At 47.3% G+C, this 17406-nt stretch overlaps 1 protein-coding gene across 5 annotated transcripts in view; it reads left to right on the plus strand.

Annotated features, from left to right (window-relative positions):
* hnf1ba (HNF1 homeobox Ba) overlaps positions 1-17406 on the plus strand; it is a 131068-nt gene that overhangs the window by 103098 nt on the left and 10564 nt on the right. For all 5 annotated transcript variants that reach the window (XM_078224804.1, XM_078224807.1, XM_078224806.1 and 2 more), the window contains 2 exons: positions 2800-2994; positions 8455-8573. In XM_078224804.1, the coding sequence (XP_078080930.1) occupies positions 2800-2994; positions 8455-8573 (314 nt within the window). The remainder of the gene's footprint in view (positions 1-2799; positions 2995-8454; positions 8574-17406) is intronic.

Here is a 17406-nt window from a genome sequence, read left to right on the forward strand (position 1 = left end):
CCTCCTTAGTTATAATCATAAGAGGTGCTGGATTCTCGTCAAAAACCCAACTGGTTCATGAACTGTCCTTCAGGGAAGAGAATCCGCCATCTCCAACTGATCTGGACACCACAGCCTGCACTTCATGGCTGACTCTTTATTCCCTCTGAGGTGACCCAGTAAGATACTCAATCGGCAGTTAGGAGAGACAACCAGCGAACTCTTGTCAGCATTGTCTACATCCCGAGGACGTATCTGAATTTGGATGATGTAAATATGAGGAGCATCACAGAGACCCTTTCACAATTCATCCACCCAATGAAATCCACATTATAACCTCTGCTGTTCACTAGATTATTACTGGATTGACTCTATGGGTGGGGTTTTCCAGCCTCGCTCATCCCGAAACTGGAAAATTCCACCTGAGGTCAACTGAACTTTTCATAGTTCGCCCCTCGCCCGCTCCGATTCCCGTGGCTGGTAAAATTCGCCCCTATCTGCAGTAGAGTCAAGGATTATGAGGCTTAGTTTAGAAAGAGGAATTGAGGCCATGGCCTGACTTATACCAAGAATAGGAGGATCGCCTTACCAGCCATGAACTTATTAAAAGGCAGAACACACTTGGGCTGTGCCTACTCCTATTTCTTATGAAGTCTTTATTAATTTGACCTTAGAATCATAGAATCCCTAGACTGCAGAAGGCGGTCATTTGGCCCACTGAGTCTTCACTAACTCTCTGACAGAGTACCTTATCCAGGACCTCTTCCCCGCCCTCTCCCCATAACCTCACACATTCCTCATGGTTAATCCCGTTAACCTACACACTTTGGGACACTAAAGGTTAATTTAGCACGGCCAATCCACCTCACCTGCACATCTTTGGAGTGTGGGAGGAAACCGGAGCACCCGGTGGAAACCCACGCAGACACGGGGAGAACGTGCAGACTCGACACAGATAGTCTCTAGTTACCTTTTTTTTATTCATTCGTGGGACATGTGCATCACTGGCTGGCCAGCATTTATTGCCCATCCCCAGTTGCCCAGTTGAGAGTCAACCACATTGCTGTGGCTTTGGGGTCACATGTAGGCCAGGCTGGGTAAGGACGGCAGATTTCCTTCCCTAAAGAACATCAGTGAACCAGCTGGGTTTTTCTTACAATTGGCAATGGTTTCATGGACATTCGTAGATTCTTAATTCCGAAGGAGAAAATGCTGGATAATCTCAGCAGGTCAGGCAGCATCTGTAAGGAGAGAAAAGAGCTGATGTTTGAAGTCCAGATGACCCTTTGTCACAGGATTTTGACAGATTCCAGCATCTGCAATAATTTGCTTTTATCCATGATTCATAATTCCAGATTTTTAAAAATTGAATTCAAATTCCACCATCTGCCGTGGTGGGATTCGAACCCGGGTCCCTAAAGCATTAGCTGAGTTTCTGCATTAATAGTCTAGCGATAGCACCATTAGGCCATCGTCTCCCCATACCTGTCCGGCACATTCTGCCATTCCTCAGTTAGCTCTTACAGCCCCTTTCCATTCTATACCAGCTGTGAATGTGATGAGTTTATGCTGAGTATCTGAATCAGGATACCTAATGAACATTAGAAACAGTTTCCATCTCAGTTCCAAACCCCGAGACTCCACACTCAATAGGTTAGAACTTAAAGGTGGAGGCTCACCAGAGCATTTTCTATTTAAATTGCCCCACCCATCACAGTGGGATAATGAACTCAAGTCTCTGGAGTTCTTCTCCAGGCTTCTGGATTGCTAGGCTTTTAATATGCAACAGCACGGTGGCACAGTGGTTAGCACTGCTGCCTCACAGCACCAGGGACCCGGGTTCGATTCCTGGGTTGGGTGACTGTGTGGAATTTGCACATTCTCCCCGTGTCTGCATGGGTTTTCTCTGGGTGCTCTGGTTTCCTCCTACAGTCCAAAGATGTGCAAAATTGCCTCTTAGTGTCCAATGATGCATAGATTAGGGGGATTGGCAGGGTAAATCTGTGAGGTTGTGGGGAGATGCTCACTCAGAGAGTAGGTGCAGACTCAATGGGCCTCATAGCCTCTTTCTGCATTGTAGGGGTTCTATGGATTCTAAAAGAACATTAACATGAGGCCACCCACCCTCAGACATCACCTTGCTCCATTCAAGCATTAGATGGGATCTGTCCTTATTTAGGCAGTTGATGTTGAGCCATGAGCACAAATTGTGAGATTTGAACTCACTTCTCATTGTCTAAGTGTGTCCCCCAATGTGATCATGTCTGGTGCCCTTGTATGATACTTTCTAACAGCTTTTGCTGGTGTCTTTGAGGAGGCAATGGCTTAGTGGTATTATCGCTGGGCTATTAACCCAGAAACTGTTCTGGGGACCCGGGTTCGAATCCTGCCACACCAGATGGTGGAATTTGAATTCAATAAAATACATCTGGAATTAAGAAACCATTTAAAATTGTTGGGAAAAACCCATCTGGTTCATTGATGCCCTTTAGGGAAGGAAATCTGCCGTCCTTACCCGGTCTGGCCTACATGTGGCTCCAGAGCCACAGCAACGTGGTTGACTCTCAACTGCCCTCGGACATGGCCGAGCGAGACACCCAGTTCAAGGGCGCCTAGGGATGGGCAATAAATGCTGGCCAGCCAGCGATGCCCGCGTCCTACGAATGAAAGATGGACAATGGGGGATCGCTTTAATTCATCGAATCCTGACAGTGCAGAAGGAGGCCATTTGAATGTAAATTGTAAATTTAACTTGGCTGAGTTCTTTATGAAAAGTTCCTGCAGCTGACATTGCTCTCTGTTTCTCTTTGGTGTTTTTAGGTATAAGCACATCCCAAGGGCAGAGCGTCCCTGTTATAAACAGCGTGACAGCAGGGAGCCTGGCAGCGCTACAACCTGTGCAGTTTTCACAGCAACTTCACAGTCCACACCAGCAGCCAATCATGCAGCAGTCGCAGAGTCACATGTCGCAACAACCCTTCATGGCCACCGTGACCCAGCTGCAGAACTCTCACAGTAAGACATGGCTCGGGAGTGGGAGGCTGGCTGCTCAGTAAAAAAAAGGCCTCTCAGTGGAATGAAAGTCGAATGATTAACAGTTTTAAATCTGTGCCAACACGCAACCTCCTTTGCCTAGTTACCAACAAAAGTCACACACACAAATATACACGCACACATACACACAGACATATACACAGACACACATATACACACACACATATACACACACACATATACAGAGACATACACACATATACACAGACATACACACATATACACAGACATACACACATATACACAGATACACACACAGACACACATATCTACACACAAACACATGCACACACACACACACACAGATACACACACACATATACACGCACACACACAGATACACACACACATATACACGCACACATATATATACACACACACACAGATACACACACACACAGAGATACACACACACACAGATACACACACACACATTCCACATCACACACATATACACACACACACAAATACACACACACACTCCACATACACACTCCACATCACACACACACACACACATACACACACACACACACACTCCACATCACACACACTCCACATCACACACACAGATACACACACTCCACATCACACACACAGATACACACACACACACTCCACATCACACACACAGATACACACACACTCCACATCACACACTCACAGAGAGGGAGAAAGCTGAACAGTATTTTGAAAAATGGCGGCACGGTAGCACAGTGGCAAGCACTGCTGCTTCACAGCTCCAGGGTCCCGGGTTCGATTCCCGGCTCGGGTCACTGTCTGTGTGGAGTTTGCACATTCTCCTCGTGTCTGCGTGGGTTTCCTCCGGGTGCTCCGGTTTCCTCCCACAGTCCAAAGATGTGTGGGTTAGGTTGATTGGCCAAGTTAAAAAAATTGCCCCTTAGAGTCCTGGGATGCGTAGGTTAGAGGGATTAGTGGGTAAAATATGTGGGGGTAGGGCCTGGGTGGGATTGTGGTCGGTGCAGACTCGATGGGCCGAATGGCCTCCTTCTGCACTGTAGGGTTTCTATGATTTCTATGAAAAAAGCACCTTTATATTGAATAAAATGGACAGTTTAGGCTTTTTTTCACACTTCTGTCTTGGCTCGAACCTTTTACTTTCCATTCTTAAAACTGAATTGAGATTTTTGCTCTCCCATGGAGTCTCCATCACCACCGTGAATAGATGTCCTCAAGGTTCCTGTCAGGTCCACTCCCAGACTGTCCTGGCTGTGGGCTCAGGGGTGGAGGTGGGAGTGGGGGGGGGCGGGGGGGGGGGAGGGTGTGTATGAAAATGAGTACATTTGAGATTAGTGACTTTTAAGGGGCGTCTTGACAAATACATGAATAGGATGGGAATAAGGGATTTGGTCCCCGGAAGGGTAGGGGGTTTTAGTTTAGTCGGGCAGCATGGTTGGTGCAGACTTAGAGGGCCGAAGGGCCTGTTCCTGTGCTGTCATTCTCCCTGTTCTTTGAGATCACACGTGAGGCCCTATTGTTAGAGTAATTAAACAGGTATTCTGGAAAGTTGAAAGCAAGTGAATCATAGAATACCTACAGTGCAGAAAGAGGCCATTCGGCCCGCCCACCCAGGCCCAATCCCTGTAACCCCACGTATTTAAGGGGCAATTTAGCATGGCCCATCAACCTAACCAGCACATCGTTGGGTCAAATGGACCTTGGGGTTTGCCACATCCAAACTTAACCTTGATCATGCGAAGTGCCAACATCCTTGCCACAACATAAGGCAAACTAGGACAAGCCAAACTGTAAACACAAGGCAGTGCTGGGAGTTAAGTACTGTATATATTTTTTTATGATGCAATTTGCTGGAGCTGTTATTCTGATTTTGAAAATAAAATTCAAATCGTGACCTTGGTGAAATCTTTATGAGCTACTATTAACCCTCAGGCAGCCGGCAGGATCAGATACCTAACCCAATATAGCAATAAAGCTTCTCCTACCATAATTTTTTTGTGTGTGATATTAACCCTATCATAAGTGGATCATAAATTGCGATGCCAATAATCTACCATCAATTTGGTCAGGTCTGCAACCAGAGTGTAGTTACATGCTGTTGCCACTAGATGGTTCTGTGGAGTGAGGGTGGGGAATCGTGTCCAAGTCTCCATCTTGCATCCATAAAAAATATTCACCAGCTAAACCGCAGCTAACTGTTGAGGGAGATAGTGGCGTAGTGGTATTGTCACTGGACTAGTAATCTAGTAGATTCAGGGTAATGGATCTTGGGGCCTGGGTTTGAATCCCACCATGGCAGATGGTGAAATGGGAATTCAACAAAGATCTGAAAATATGGGTGGGATTTTACCACCTGGTAAAGAGAGGCTAAAAATCTTCCTGGCCCATTTTTAATGGCAAGAACCACTTTGCACCCTGAAGCTTAACAGCATCTGATTGACTGGATTTCCATATATCTAGGGAGATCACCCTCACCAGCAAGATGTCACCCGCCGCGAATCACTACTGGCCGCCCCTAGTGGAGACCAGGCGCCATGACCATGCCAGGGGGACTGAAGTCCCCAAGTGGTCGGGGGGGGGGGCATGTCGGGCAGTGCCCATCGGAGGCTTTGTTCATAATTACTTATGAACACCCTCACTAGCCCTGAAAAGCCAATGTTATATTTGTGGAATATCAAATTTCTCCAGAATGTTGAAAATATTATCAGAAACAGAATATTTTTCAAAAGAAGTTTTATTTACCTACATCGTAGCTTTCACCTCAATCCAATCATAGCCATTTATTTTCACTTGCTGAAATTTCTAATTAAAAGTGATTCTGTGGTTTCCTGGCTTGCCATGTGAATGCTTCAATGTGATAGATCACATATGGTATAAATTTGTTGATTTCCCTTGCGTTGTATTCGTGCAATGTCCTGATGAGTGCAAGACAAAAAGATTCAACAAAAATGTCCCATTTTTGCTGACATTCCTGCTGCCCCATGCCAATTCATCGGCGTAACGCGGTGGCAGATTTAGTCTGATTGGACAGCCAGATCACGGTAATCACCAGAACCCAGTGGACAGCTTTTTTCAAGGTCACCGGCAAACACTTTTGCTTTGCTCCTGGCTGCAAAATCTGGGCCAATGTGTTCTGACTAAGAGACGCTATGCATGGAATACTCTGGCTAAAGATCGGTCCCTTGGGTGATACTTCCTTGTGTTTGCTCATTTCAGCAAAGCCTGTTACTTAGTTTGTGCAAAGCCTCCCATTGCCCTTTTTGCTGGGGACCAACATTGAGGTGCACTTGAATTTCTAGGCCTCCAGGCCCAATATTCATCGAATCATATAATCCCCGCAGTGCAGAAGAGGCCATTCGGCCCTTCACCAACTCACTGACAGAGTACCTTACCCAGGCCCTCTCTTACCAAGGCCCTCCCCCCCCCCCCACACTATCCCCGTTAACTCCACACATTTCCAATGACTAATCCACCCAACCTACACATCTTGGGACACCAAAGGACAATTTAGCCTGGCTAATCCGCCTAACCTGCATATCTTTGGGCTGTGGGAGGAAACCAGAGCACCCAGAGGAAATCCACGCAGACACGGGGAGAATGTCCAAACAGACAGACAGTGACCCAAGGCCGGAATTGAACCCGGGTCCCTGGAGCTGTGAGGCAGCAAGTATATTATGGGGAACAGCTACCTGATGTCCTCCATTGCCTTGGCCACTTCCCAGTGGATTATCAGCCCCATATGTTTTACTTGTAGCATTTGGAAAGTGGAATGTTCATCTATATTTTTGGGAACATATCCCAGTTCCTTTTGCCTTGAACAAAAAACCATTAAAGGGCTGAAGTTGCCACAGATGGACTGGTGGATGGGTGAATTTTAAATCTTTAAACACTCCATAAGCACTGACATATTGGTTGCACTGGAGGGGGATGCTACAGTGGGAAGGCGTGATTTGTCTAATGTAGCATAAAAATAGGTTGGTGACAAATGAGTGCCCCAATCACAATGGACGTGACTCCCTTTCCCATTGAAGCTAATGGTGAGAAAGGGTAGCAAAAATTGCAATGAGCCCATCCCATACCCTTGATGTAGACCAGACTCCCCCCTCCCCCCCCGCCGCCGTTGCTCGACAGCTGAACAAATATCCGATGAGTTTGCAGTGGTCTCTTCATTAAGTTTCTTCACAAAGAAGGTTTATTAATTTGCTCCCCAGGTGTGATTAGTGGCACCATGACCTTGTTGAATAACTTAAGCTGGTTCTGTACTTGTATTCGACAAGGACAGAGGGTGCTGGAAAAACTCAGCAGGGCTGGCAGCACTTGTGGGGAGAATGTTTCGCGTCTGTATGGCCCTTCTTCAGAGTGGAAGAGAGGGAGAAATGTGTTGGATGACGCACTGTGTAAGAGAGGGGGTGGAGTGGCTGGAGCAGAGTAGAAGGTCACTGATTAGTCGGAGCTTGGAGAGATTGCAACAACGATGTAGCAAAAAATAAGAATAAGTGACAGATGGCCCAGTGGGGGAAGGAGAGGGAGAAGGATAGACTTTGCATTTGGGATATATATTTTAAAAAGGTTATGTTGGAGGAGAAAGATCACAGTCTAAAGTTGTTGAACTCAGTGTTGAGCCCTGAGGTCTGTAACATGCCTAACCAGAAGATGAGATGTTGCTCTCAATTTTGGGTCTATACATGTCTTTCTGGTGATAGTGGCCAGTGCCAAAATTTCCCAATCAATAACACCCCCTTAACTGACATAAAAAGTTATAAATTAATAAAATATGTTTTATGTTACAAGTTGCTTTAAATTAATCATAGAATCCCTACAGTGCAGAAGGGGCCATTTGGCCCATCAAATTTGCACCAATTCCAAAGAGTGCCTTACCCAGGGCCTCTGCCCCACCCTATCCCCGTAACCCCACACATTTCCCATGGCTAATCCATCTTGCCTACACATCTTGGGACGCTAAGGAGCAACTTAACATGGCTAATCCACCTAACCTGCATGTCTTTCAGACTCTGGGAAGAAACCAGAGCACCCGGAGGGAACCCACGCAGAAACGGGGAGAATGTGCGGACTCCGCACAGTTAGTCACCCAAGCCGGGAATCGAACCCGGGTCCCTGGCGCTCTGAGGCAGCAGTGCTAACCACTGTGCCACCGTGCCACCCAATCATTGAAATACCCGAACAGGCGCTGAGTCTGGGGTATTTTCACAGTAACTTCATTGCAGTGTTAATGTACGCTTACTTGGGACTAATAAATAAATAAATGAATTGATTTGGAAGTAAAGTATCCAGCTTTCATTGCGAAAGGGTTTCCAAATCTGTCTTCAATCTGTTATGTGATGGAACGCGCAGAGATTATGAAAGCTTCAACGGTTTGTGGATTTGGCGTCGGTGAAGGTGTAGTTTGTCTAACACCGCTGTTTTACTTTGCTTTCTTTCCAGTGTACACACACAAACCAGATCCTCCCCAGTATTCCCACACCACACGGTTCCCGTCAGCGATGGTCGTCGCAGATACGGGCAGCATCAGTGCACTAGCGAGCATGTCCTCCAGCAAGCAGGTAACTGAGTGCAGCAACCCATGGTAACTGCTGAAAGTGTTGGCATTGGCTGTCAAGCAATGACGTTTGGGGGGTGGGGAGACAGGGCTGGTGCGGGGGGGCAGGGGGGGGAGAGTTGAGGATGGGCCTGGGCATGCATGGTGGGGAGCCAGCGAGCGGGCCATGGGGGGGGGGGTTAGAGGGCCGACGTTGCGGGGATCACGGTCGGGAGACCAGCAGACTGTGCATGCGCTGACCTCGGCGCTGACAGATCGCCACACGCGCAGTGGCCCGCTCGAACGATGCTGTAAAATCCCGCCCCCTTAGAATTTTGCGGGGGAGAGTTCGGCCCAAGGTATTTGATCAAACGTTCGGCCGCCTGTCCGAATGTCTCCTTGTGTGGATGGGGACCATGTGTTGCTAGGTATTGTTGATGGGAAATGCCTTGTGGCTGGAGCCCCAGTGTGTGAACCGCCCCTTACACAATCACCCTCTAATGGGGCATAAACGGGCTGAGAAAGCACGAGGTGAATGCATTGTCAAATCACCAAGAGCCTGACCCACATTTACTTCGCCAGACCCTGAAATGAGGCTTTATTACACTTTATGGCTCCACGCATTGTATTAAAACGGTTACCTATCCCTCAGATCGATACAGCTGGAATGCAGCAGTAAAGGCACTCCATGTAGGGGGTGGCTTCACCTGAAGCAAACAGCAACCTCCACATCTCAGTCCACCTTTAACTGATCCCCACCCACCAGTTTGGAAACACAGAGCTGCCTTGTTTGCTTCGGGTATTTCACGGATCACAGTCAGTAACTGTCAGCGCGATAATTTATGGCGACCTTTCACAATTTTATGTTTATTTGCTTTTTTCCATTAACCAATACGATTCTCAGCAGGTAAAAGTGCACACCTTTCTTTCACTGGATTCACCCACCCTGTCTGGTAGCCTCGTTCACCCAGCTGTTTGCTATTTAATCACTCCACCTTGCCACACTCTCCTTCCTCCGTCAACTCCCCCCCCCCCCCCAACCCCAATTCCCCCTCCCATTCCCTGGATTTGTTTCAAAACGGTTCCATTTCTAATGAAACATCATTGACCTTTAACACTGGGCAGGGCTGTTTCCCACGTGGGTTTCAGGGATCCCTCTGTCAGGTTCAAACAGAGGTCAGAAGACCCACCCTCGTGTGGAGAACAACCATACACCTGCGATTGTCCCCAAATTGGACAACTGGTGGCCAGAGAATGGCTCGCTGCCCAATTAAACACGGTTTAGTCTATTTAAAGCTTATTTATTTATCAGTCTCACAAGTAGGCTTACATTAACGCTGCAATGAAGTTACTATGGAAATCCCCTAGTCGCCTGTCCTGGTACACTGAGGGAGAATTTAGCATGGCCAATGTACCTAACCAGCACATCTTTCGGACTGTGGGAGGAAACCGGACCACCCGGAAGAAACCCACGCAGACACGGGGAGAATGTACAGAATCCACACAGACAGTGACCCAAGCCGGGAATCGAACCCGGGTCCCTGGCGCTGTGAGGCAGTAGTGCTATCCACTGCACGACCGTGCCGCTGACACATGGTCTCTCGAAGCCTGAGGACCAATGGGAAGCTGACTTGAATCATAGAATCCCTACAGTGCAAGAGAGGTTATTCGACCCATCGAGGCTGCACCGACTCACTGATAGAGTGTCTTACCCAGGCCCTTTCCCCCGACCTATCCCTGTAACCCCACACATTTCCTATGACTAATCCATCTAACCTACACATCTTGGGACACCAAGAGGCAATTGAGCATGGCCAATCCACCTAACCAACACATCTTTGGACTGTGGGAGAAAACCTGGCGGACATGGGGAAAACGTGCAGACTCCACACAGGCTGGAATTGAACCCAGATCCCTAGCACTGTGAGGCAGCAGTGTTAACCACTGTGCCACCGTGCATCCCTTGTGCTGACTTGAACAGAAGAAGCAAAAGCTGGCCTTTCAGGATAATTGAGAGAAACAGAGCTCGCCCTAAGATGGAGGTGTCCTCTCTCCAACTTTTTAAAATTTAAAGCAAAAACAGATCAAGTAACCAGGCTACCATTGTCTGGCCAGTACTACGAGTATGTATATATGTTGCTGTTGGGGTTAGGAATGGGTTGTTCTACTTGTTGCTGTTGGGGTTAGGGTTGGGCTGTTACACCTGTATTATAGTTATTATGGTACATCCCAGTCGGGCTCCGCCTCCTGGGAGAGGTATAACGGTCACTGCTCTGACTGGGACCCCTCAGTCTGGGATCGTGTACTATACATGGTAGCTTCGTTGTAATAGTAAACAAAATTGATGCGCGTTATCACACACGAGGCTTGAGATGCTCAAGGAAATAAAGGCTTTTATTTACTATTACAACGAAGCTACCATGTATAGTACACGATCCCAGACTGAGGGGTCCCAGTCAGAGCAGTGACCTTTATACCTCTCCCAGGAGGCGGAGCCCGACTGGGATGTACCATAATAACTATAATACAGGTGTAACAGCCCAACGCTAACCCCAACAGCAACAAGTAGAACAACCCATCCCTAACCCCAACAGCAACATATATACATACTCGTAGTACTGGCCAGACCCTGGCTCAGTACTATCTAGTGGGAACCAACGATGGTTCACCACAGTAAGTATACCCACATTGCCGTTAGGAAGGGAGTTGCCAGATTCTAACTCAGTTGATGATGAATATATAGGTTTAAGTCAGTATAGTGTATGTCTTGGAGGGGTGTGTGCAGAGGCTGGTGTTCCCTTGCGGCTGCTAGAATCATAGAACTCTTACAGTGCAGAAGGAGGCCATTCAGCCCATCGAGCCTGCATCAACAACAACCCCAACCAGGCCCTAACCCCATTAGCCCATCGAGTCTGCACCGACAATAACTACCACTAAAGGCGCGCTAATCCCATTTTCCTGCACTTGTCCCATACCCTTGAATGTTCTGATATTTCAAGTGCTCATCCAAATATTTTTTAAAGATTGTAAGGTTTCCAACCTTCCCACCACCTTCTGAGTGAATAGGTTTTTTCACAAATCCCTTCTGAATCTCCTGCCCCTTGTCCTAAAACTATGTCCCCTCATGATTGACCCCTCAACCCAGGGGAACAGCTGCTCCCTACTCACCCCGTCCATACCCCTCATAATCATAGAATAGAATCATAGAACCCATAGTGCAGAAGGAGGCCATTCGGCCCATCGAGTCTACACCAACCACAATCCCACACAGGTCCTATTCCCGTAGCCCCACATATTTACCCTGCTAATCCCGCTGACACTAAGGAGCAATTTAGCATGGCCAATCCACCTAACCTGCACATCTTTGGTCTGTGGGAGGAAACCGGGGCACCCGGAGGAAACCCACACAGACACGGGGAGAACGTGTAGACTCCACACAGACAGTCACTCAAGGCTGGAATCGAACCTGGGTCCCTGGCGCTGTGAGGCAGCAGTGCTAACCACTGTGCTGCCCTGATGATTTCTTTCACAGATCAGTAAATCTGTCCTAAGAGTTGAGGAGTACTTAGTTCTCATGGCTGTTGCAAGGGGCGGGGAGGAGTGTATCATCAGTTTATTTGGCTGTAAATATCTGGATGGGAAGTGCCCCTGCATATCCAGCTAGTTTGGTGGAATTGATTGCCATTCCTCCACTGGCCTGCAATACATTTACAAACGGAATGCTAGCTCTATCACTGAATCTTTCCTCTATCAATCAATATCGTAAGATATGCATCTTGAACATAACATAAGAACATAAGAACTAGGAGCAGGAGTAGGCCATCTGGCCCCTCGAGCCTGCTCCGCCATTCAATAAGATCATGGCTGATCTTTTCGTGGACTCAGCTCCACTTACCCGCCCACTCACCATAACCCTTAATTCCTTTACTGTTCAAAAATTTATCTATCCTTGCCTTAAAAACATTCAATGAGGTAGCCTCAACTGCTTCACTGGGCAGGGAATTCCACAGATTCACAACCCTTTGTGTGAAGAAGTTCCTCCTCAACTCAGTCCTAAATCTGCTCCCCCTTATTTTGAGGCTATGCCCCTTAGTTCTAGTTTCACCCACCAGTGGAAACAACCTCCCTGCTTCTATCTTATCTCTTCCCTTCATAATCTTATATGTTTCTATAAGATCTCCCCTCATTCTTCTGAATTCGAATGAGTATAGCCCAGTCTACTCAGCCTCTCCTCATAAGCCAACCCTCTCAACTCCGGAATCAACCTAGTGAATCTCCTCTGCACCCCCTCCAGTGTCAATATATCGTTTCTCAAGTAAGGAGACCAAAACTGTACACAGTACTCCAGGTGTGGCCTCACCAGCACCTTATACAGCTGCACCATAACCTCCCTATTTTTAAACTCCATCCTTCTAGCAATGAAGGACAAAATTCCATGTGCCTTCTTAATTACCTGCTGCACCCGCAAACCAACTTTTCGTGATTCATGCACAAAGACACCCAGGTCCCTCTGCACAGCAGCATGCTGCAATTTTTTTGCCATTTAAATAATAGTCCATTGTGCTGTTATTCCTACCAAAATGAATGATCTCACATTTACCAACATTGTACTCCATCTGCCAGACCCTCGCCCACTCACTTAGATTATCTATATCCCTTTGCAGACTTTCAGCGTCCTCTGCACACTTTGCTCTTCCACTCATCTTAGTGTCATCTGCGAATTTTGACACACTGCACTTGGTCCCCAACTCCAAATCATCGATGTAAATTGTACACAACCTGATCTTGTTCCTGCAGCCGATGGCGATCACAGGTTTGTATGGTGCCATCGAAGGAGGGACATGGTGAGTTGCTGCCGTGCACCTTGCCGATGGTACTGCCACCGGCAGGCCGGGAATTCAGCACACTGGTCATCCACAGGCTGACCTGGGTGTGCTGGACTCCTAGCCTGCCAGTGACAGCACTGACATGGTAACCAAGCAGTGGAGGATTCGAACACATTGAAAGCACTGACGTGACATTTGCATCTGGAATAAAACCACTCTTAAAACTCCTCAGGGTAGAAATTTCTAGAAGTATTGGAGTGTGGTGCAGCTTGCAGGATTGATATCTCTCTTGTGTGCTCATCATCTTGCATTTTCACACAAGAGAGGGAGAAAAGACATCAGCTCTGAGCTCCTGTTCAGTGGCACAGGTTTATTATTTACTGTTACGGCTTCTCTTATTTCCGTCCTTCCTGTCACACTGAGTCCTGAAGGATTTCCCGCGGGATGGTAGAGAATCCCTCCTTTAGTACACAAAGGGCCGCCGCCTTCACAAAACAAAAGTTACTGAGCACCTTTTTTGAGGAGGAGCAAAGTGGGCGGGGTTTTACGGCCTCGCTCATCCCGAAAACCGTAAAGTCCCGCCCGAGGTCAACAAATCTTTCCATGGTCCGCCCCCCCGCCCGCTCCGATTCCCGTGGTGGGCGGGACGGTGAAATTCCGGCCAGTGAGTTGGAAAGAATAAGAGCCAAGTGCTATTTTCTTTGTTGACAATGGTCCTCATAGTCATAGAGGTTTACAGCATGGAAACAGGCCCTTCGGCCCAACTTGTCCATGCTGCCCTTTTATTTACCACTAAGCTGGTCCCAATTGCCCGCGTTTGGTACATATCCCTCTATACCCATCTTACCCATGTAACTGTCTAAATGCTTTTTAAAAGACAAAATCGTACCCGCCTCTACTACTACCTCTGGCAGCTCCAGGCACTCACCACTCTCTGTGTGGACAAATTGCCCCTCTGGACACTTTTGTATCTCTCCCCTCTCACCTTAAACCTATGCCCTCTAGTTTTAGACTGCCCTTCCTTTGGGAAAAGATACTGACTATCTAGCTGATCTATGCCCCTCATTATTTTATAGATCTCTATAAGATCACCCCTCAGCCTTCTATGCTCCAGGAAAAAAAGTCCCAGTCTATCCAGCCTCTCCTTATAACGCAAACCATCAAGTCCAGGTAGCATCCTGGTAAATCTTTTCTGCACTCTTTCTAGACCTGATGAGATGTTTGAACTCAATGCATGGGTGGGATTCCCCGATCTCATCCATGCACACCCCACGTGAGAATGGAGAACTTGGCGTTTCAGCCAAACCTCCATTCACTTTCCACAGCACCGAAGAATCCCAGCCGCGATCGAGGTCGGAGGTCATCGGCCAATGTCACAATGCTTTGCGCTTGCAAACAAGCAAAAGCCAACTTGTGTTGTTGTTTCTCTCCCCGCACCGTGTGGTGCACACGGCAGATTTTCATCTGTTGCCATATTGAGGGATTTCCTGGAACAGGTCACTGTCTGGATGTCGCCAGAGGCTTATAGCTTGAGGGGCCGTCACTCTGCAGCAAGTGTGCTTGTCTTGACCAGGATGTTGCTATTGACGTGTTGGAAGGACAAAGAAAATTACAGCACAGGAACAGGCCCTTCGGCCCTCCAAGCCTGCACCAACCATGCTGCCCGACTGAACTAAAACCCCCTACCCTTCCGGGGACCATATCCCTCTATTCCCATCCTATTCATGGATTTGTCAAGATGCCCCTTGAAAGTCACTATCATATCTGCTTCCAGCTACCTCCCCCAGCAACAAGTTCCAGGCACCCACCACCCTCTGTGTAAAAAAGCTGCCTCATACATCTCCTTTAAATCTTGCCCACCCACACCTTAAACCTGTGCCCCCTCATAATTGACTCTTCCACCCTGGGTTAAAGCCTCTGACTATCCACGTCTCACATAATCTTGTAGACATTTTACAGGATTTTACAGATTGGACCTTGTCATAAACACACCTTCCTTGGCCATCAAGTCCTGGGGTGGGACTCGATCCCAGAGCTTCAGGCTCAGAGGCAGAGACGCTACGCACTGCGCCACAAGACCTCCGACATAAATGTACACCTACATTTACTCAGAGTGCACCACCTCATTACTTCAGCGGTATCACACTTCCAATTATTGAAGTAACTGAAATAACTCAAAGAACATTACACAGTGGAATACACTGACTTACTTTATGGCAGTGAAGTGAATTAAATCCAGTTGTACAATTTATCCCAAGCAGTGTCCATCCTCTTCAATGTTAAAAATATAAGGAGCCTACCTCACCGCTAAACAAGACACTTGAGCTCAGTTAAACAAGTCATTTATTTTTATTGCACTGAAGTAAAGGTGAACAGGGGTTAATACACATCAAATAGAAATTGAATCTTAATGTTTGCTGAAGTTCTGATACACAAATCTCAATCAGTTGGGCAGCCAGGCAGAGAAATACTCCTAAGTAAACGAGGTTTCCTTTGAAAATATCTATCAATCAATATGCTAACTATTCACCCTTAAACTGGCGTGATTAATTGTGCCTTCATACTCCAATGGTCTCAGATGGGTTGCCTGCTGGAACAAGCCTTCACAGTACAGGAAATGCCCTCTTATCAAAATATGATGTGACGCTACCTGTTAGTTTAACATACATCCAGATAATTACCAGTCTTCCCATCAGACGATGGTCACCCTTCCTTGAAGCACAGTTAACTGAAACTAATGCAAATGCTTTGCACATGAGATGACACATAGTTTACCCAAATATCGTGATCAAATGGATTCTGCTCAATGTCCTTCCTGTTAGTCTAATTGCAAGAGGCTTTTCCAACAAGCTGCATCTAATAGGAACATAATGGTGAATGGTTCAAACTCTAAGGGAAAGAATTCAATTTTTGAGTTACTGGGGAAGCCTATTTAAACATAGGAGGTATCGTTGGACTCTGCCAATGCAACAACAATGACTTGTATTTATATAGCGTCTCTAACACAATAAAACATTCCAAGGCGCTTCACAGGAATATCATTTAACATGGCAGGCGACTGAGCCGCATTAGGTCAGATGGTCAAAGGTTTGGTCAAAAGAAGTAGGTTTTAAGGAGGGTCTCAAAGGAGGAAAATAAGGTGGAGAGGTGGAGGGAGGGAATTCCTGCGCTTGGGGCCTAGGCTACGGAAGGCACCGCCAACAACAGCGGAGTGAGTGACATCGGGGATGCATGAGAGGCCAGAATCCAAGGATTGCAGATACCTCGGATGCGATGGGGCTGGAGGAGGTGATGGAGATAGGTGAAGCCATGGACAAATGTGAAAACAAAGATGAGATTTTCTTTAAATGCTTGAGTAGGAGCCAATGCAGGGCAGCGAGGGTGATAGGTGAACGGGTCTTGGTACGAATTAGGATACGGGCAGCACAATATTGGATGATTTCAGGTTTATGGCGGGTGGGGTGTGAGTGACCAGTCAGAATGTGTTGAGATAGTCGAGTCTAGAAGTAACAAAGGCAATGGTGATGGTTTCTGCAGCAGATGAGCTGGGATGAGGGTGAAGTCAGGAGATGTAACAGAGGTGGGAAGAGGTGGTTTAAGTGATGGTATGAAGGTGTGGTTGGAAGCTCATCTCAGGATCAAGTCTGACACCAATGTTGCAAACAGTCTGGTTTTGACTCAGACAGTTGCCAGGGGCAAGGATGGAGCTGGTAGTTAGTGAACGGAGATTGAATGGGGACTGAAAACAATGGCTTTGGTCTTTCCAATATTCATAGAATCCGATAATCCAACAGTGCAGAAGGAGGCCATTCAGCCCATTGAGTCTGCACCTACCACAATCCCACCCAGGCCCTATCCACATAACCCCATGCATTTACCCTAGCTAGTCCCCTGACACTCAGGGGCAATTTAGCATGGCCAATCCACCTAACCCGCACATCTTTCAGACTGTGGGAGGAAACCGGAGCACCCGGAGGAAACCCACGCAGACACGGGGAGAATGTGCAAACTCCACACAGACAGTGACCCGAG

Source organism: Mustelus asterias, chromosome 12, assembly GCF_964213995.1.
Source record: "Mustelus asterias chromosome 12, sMusAst1.hap1.1, whole genome shotgun sequence".
NCBI lineage: Eukaryota > Metazoa > Chordata > Chondrichthyes > Carcharhiniformes > Triakidae > Mustelus > Mustelus asterias.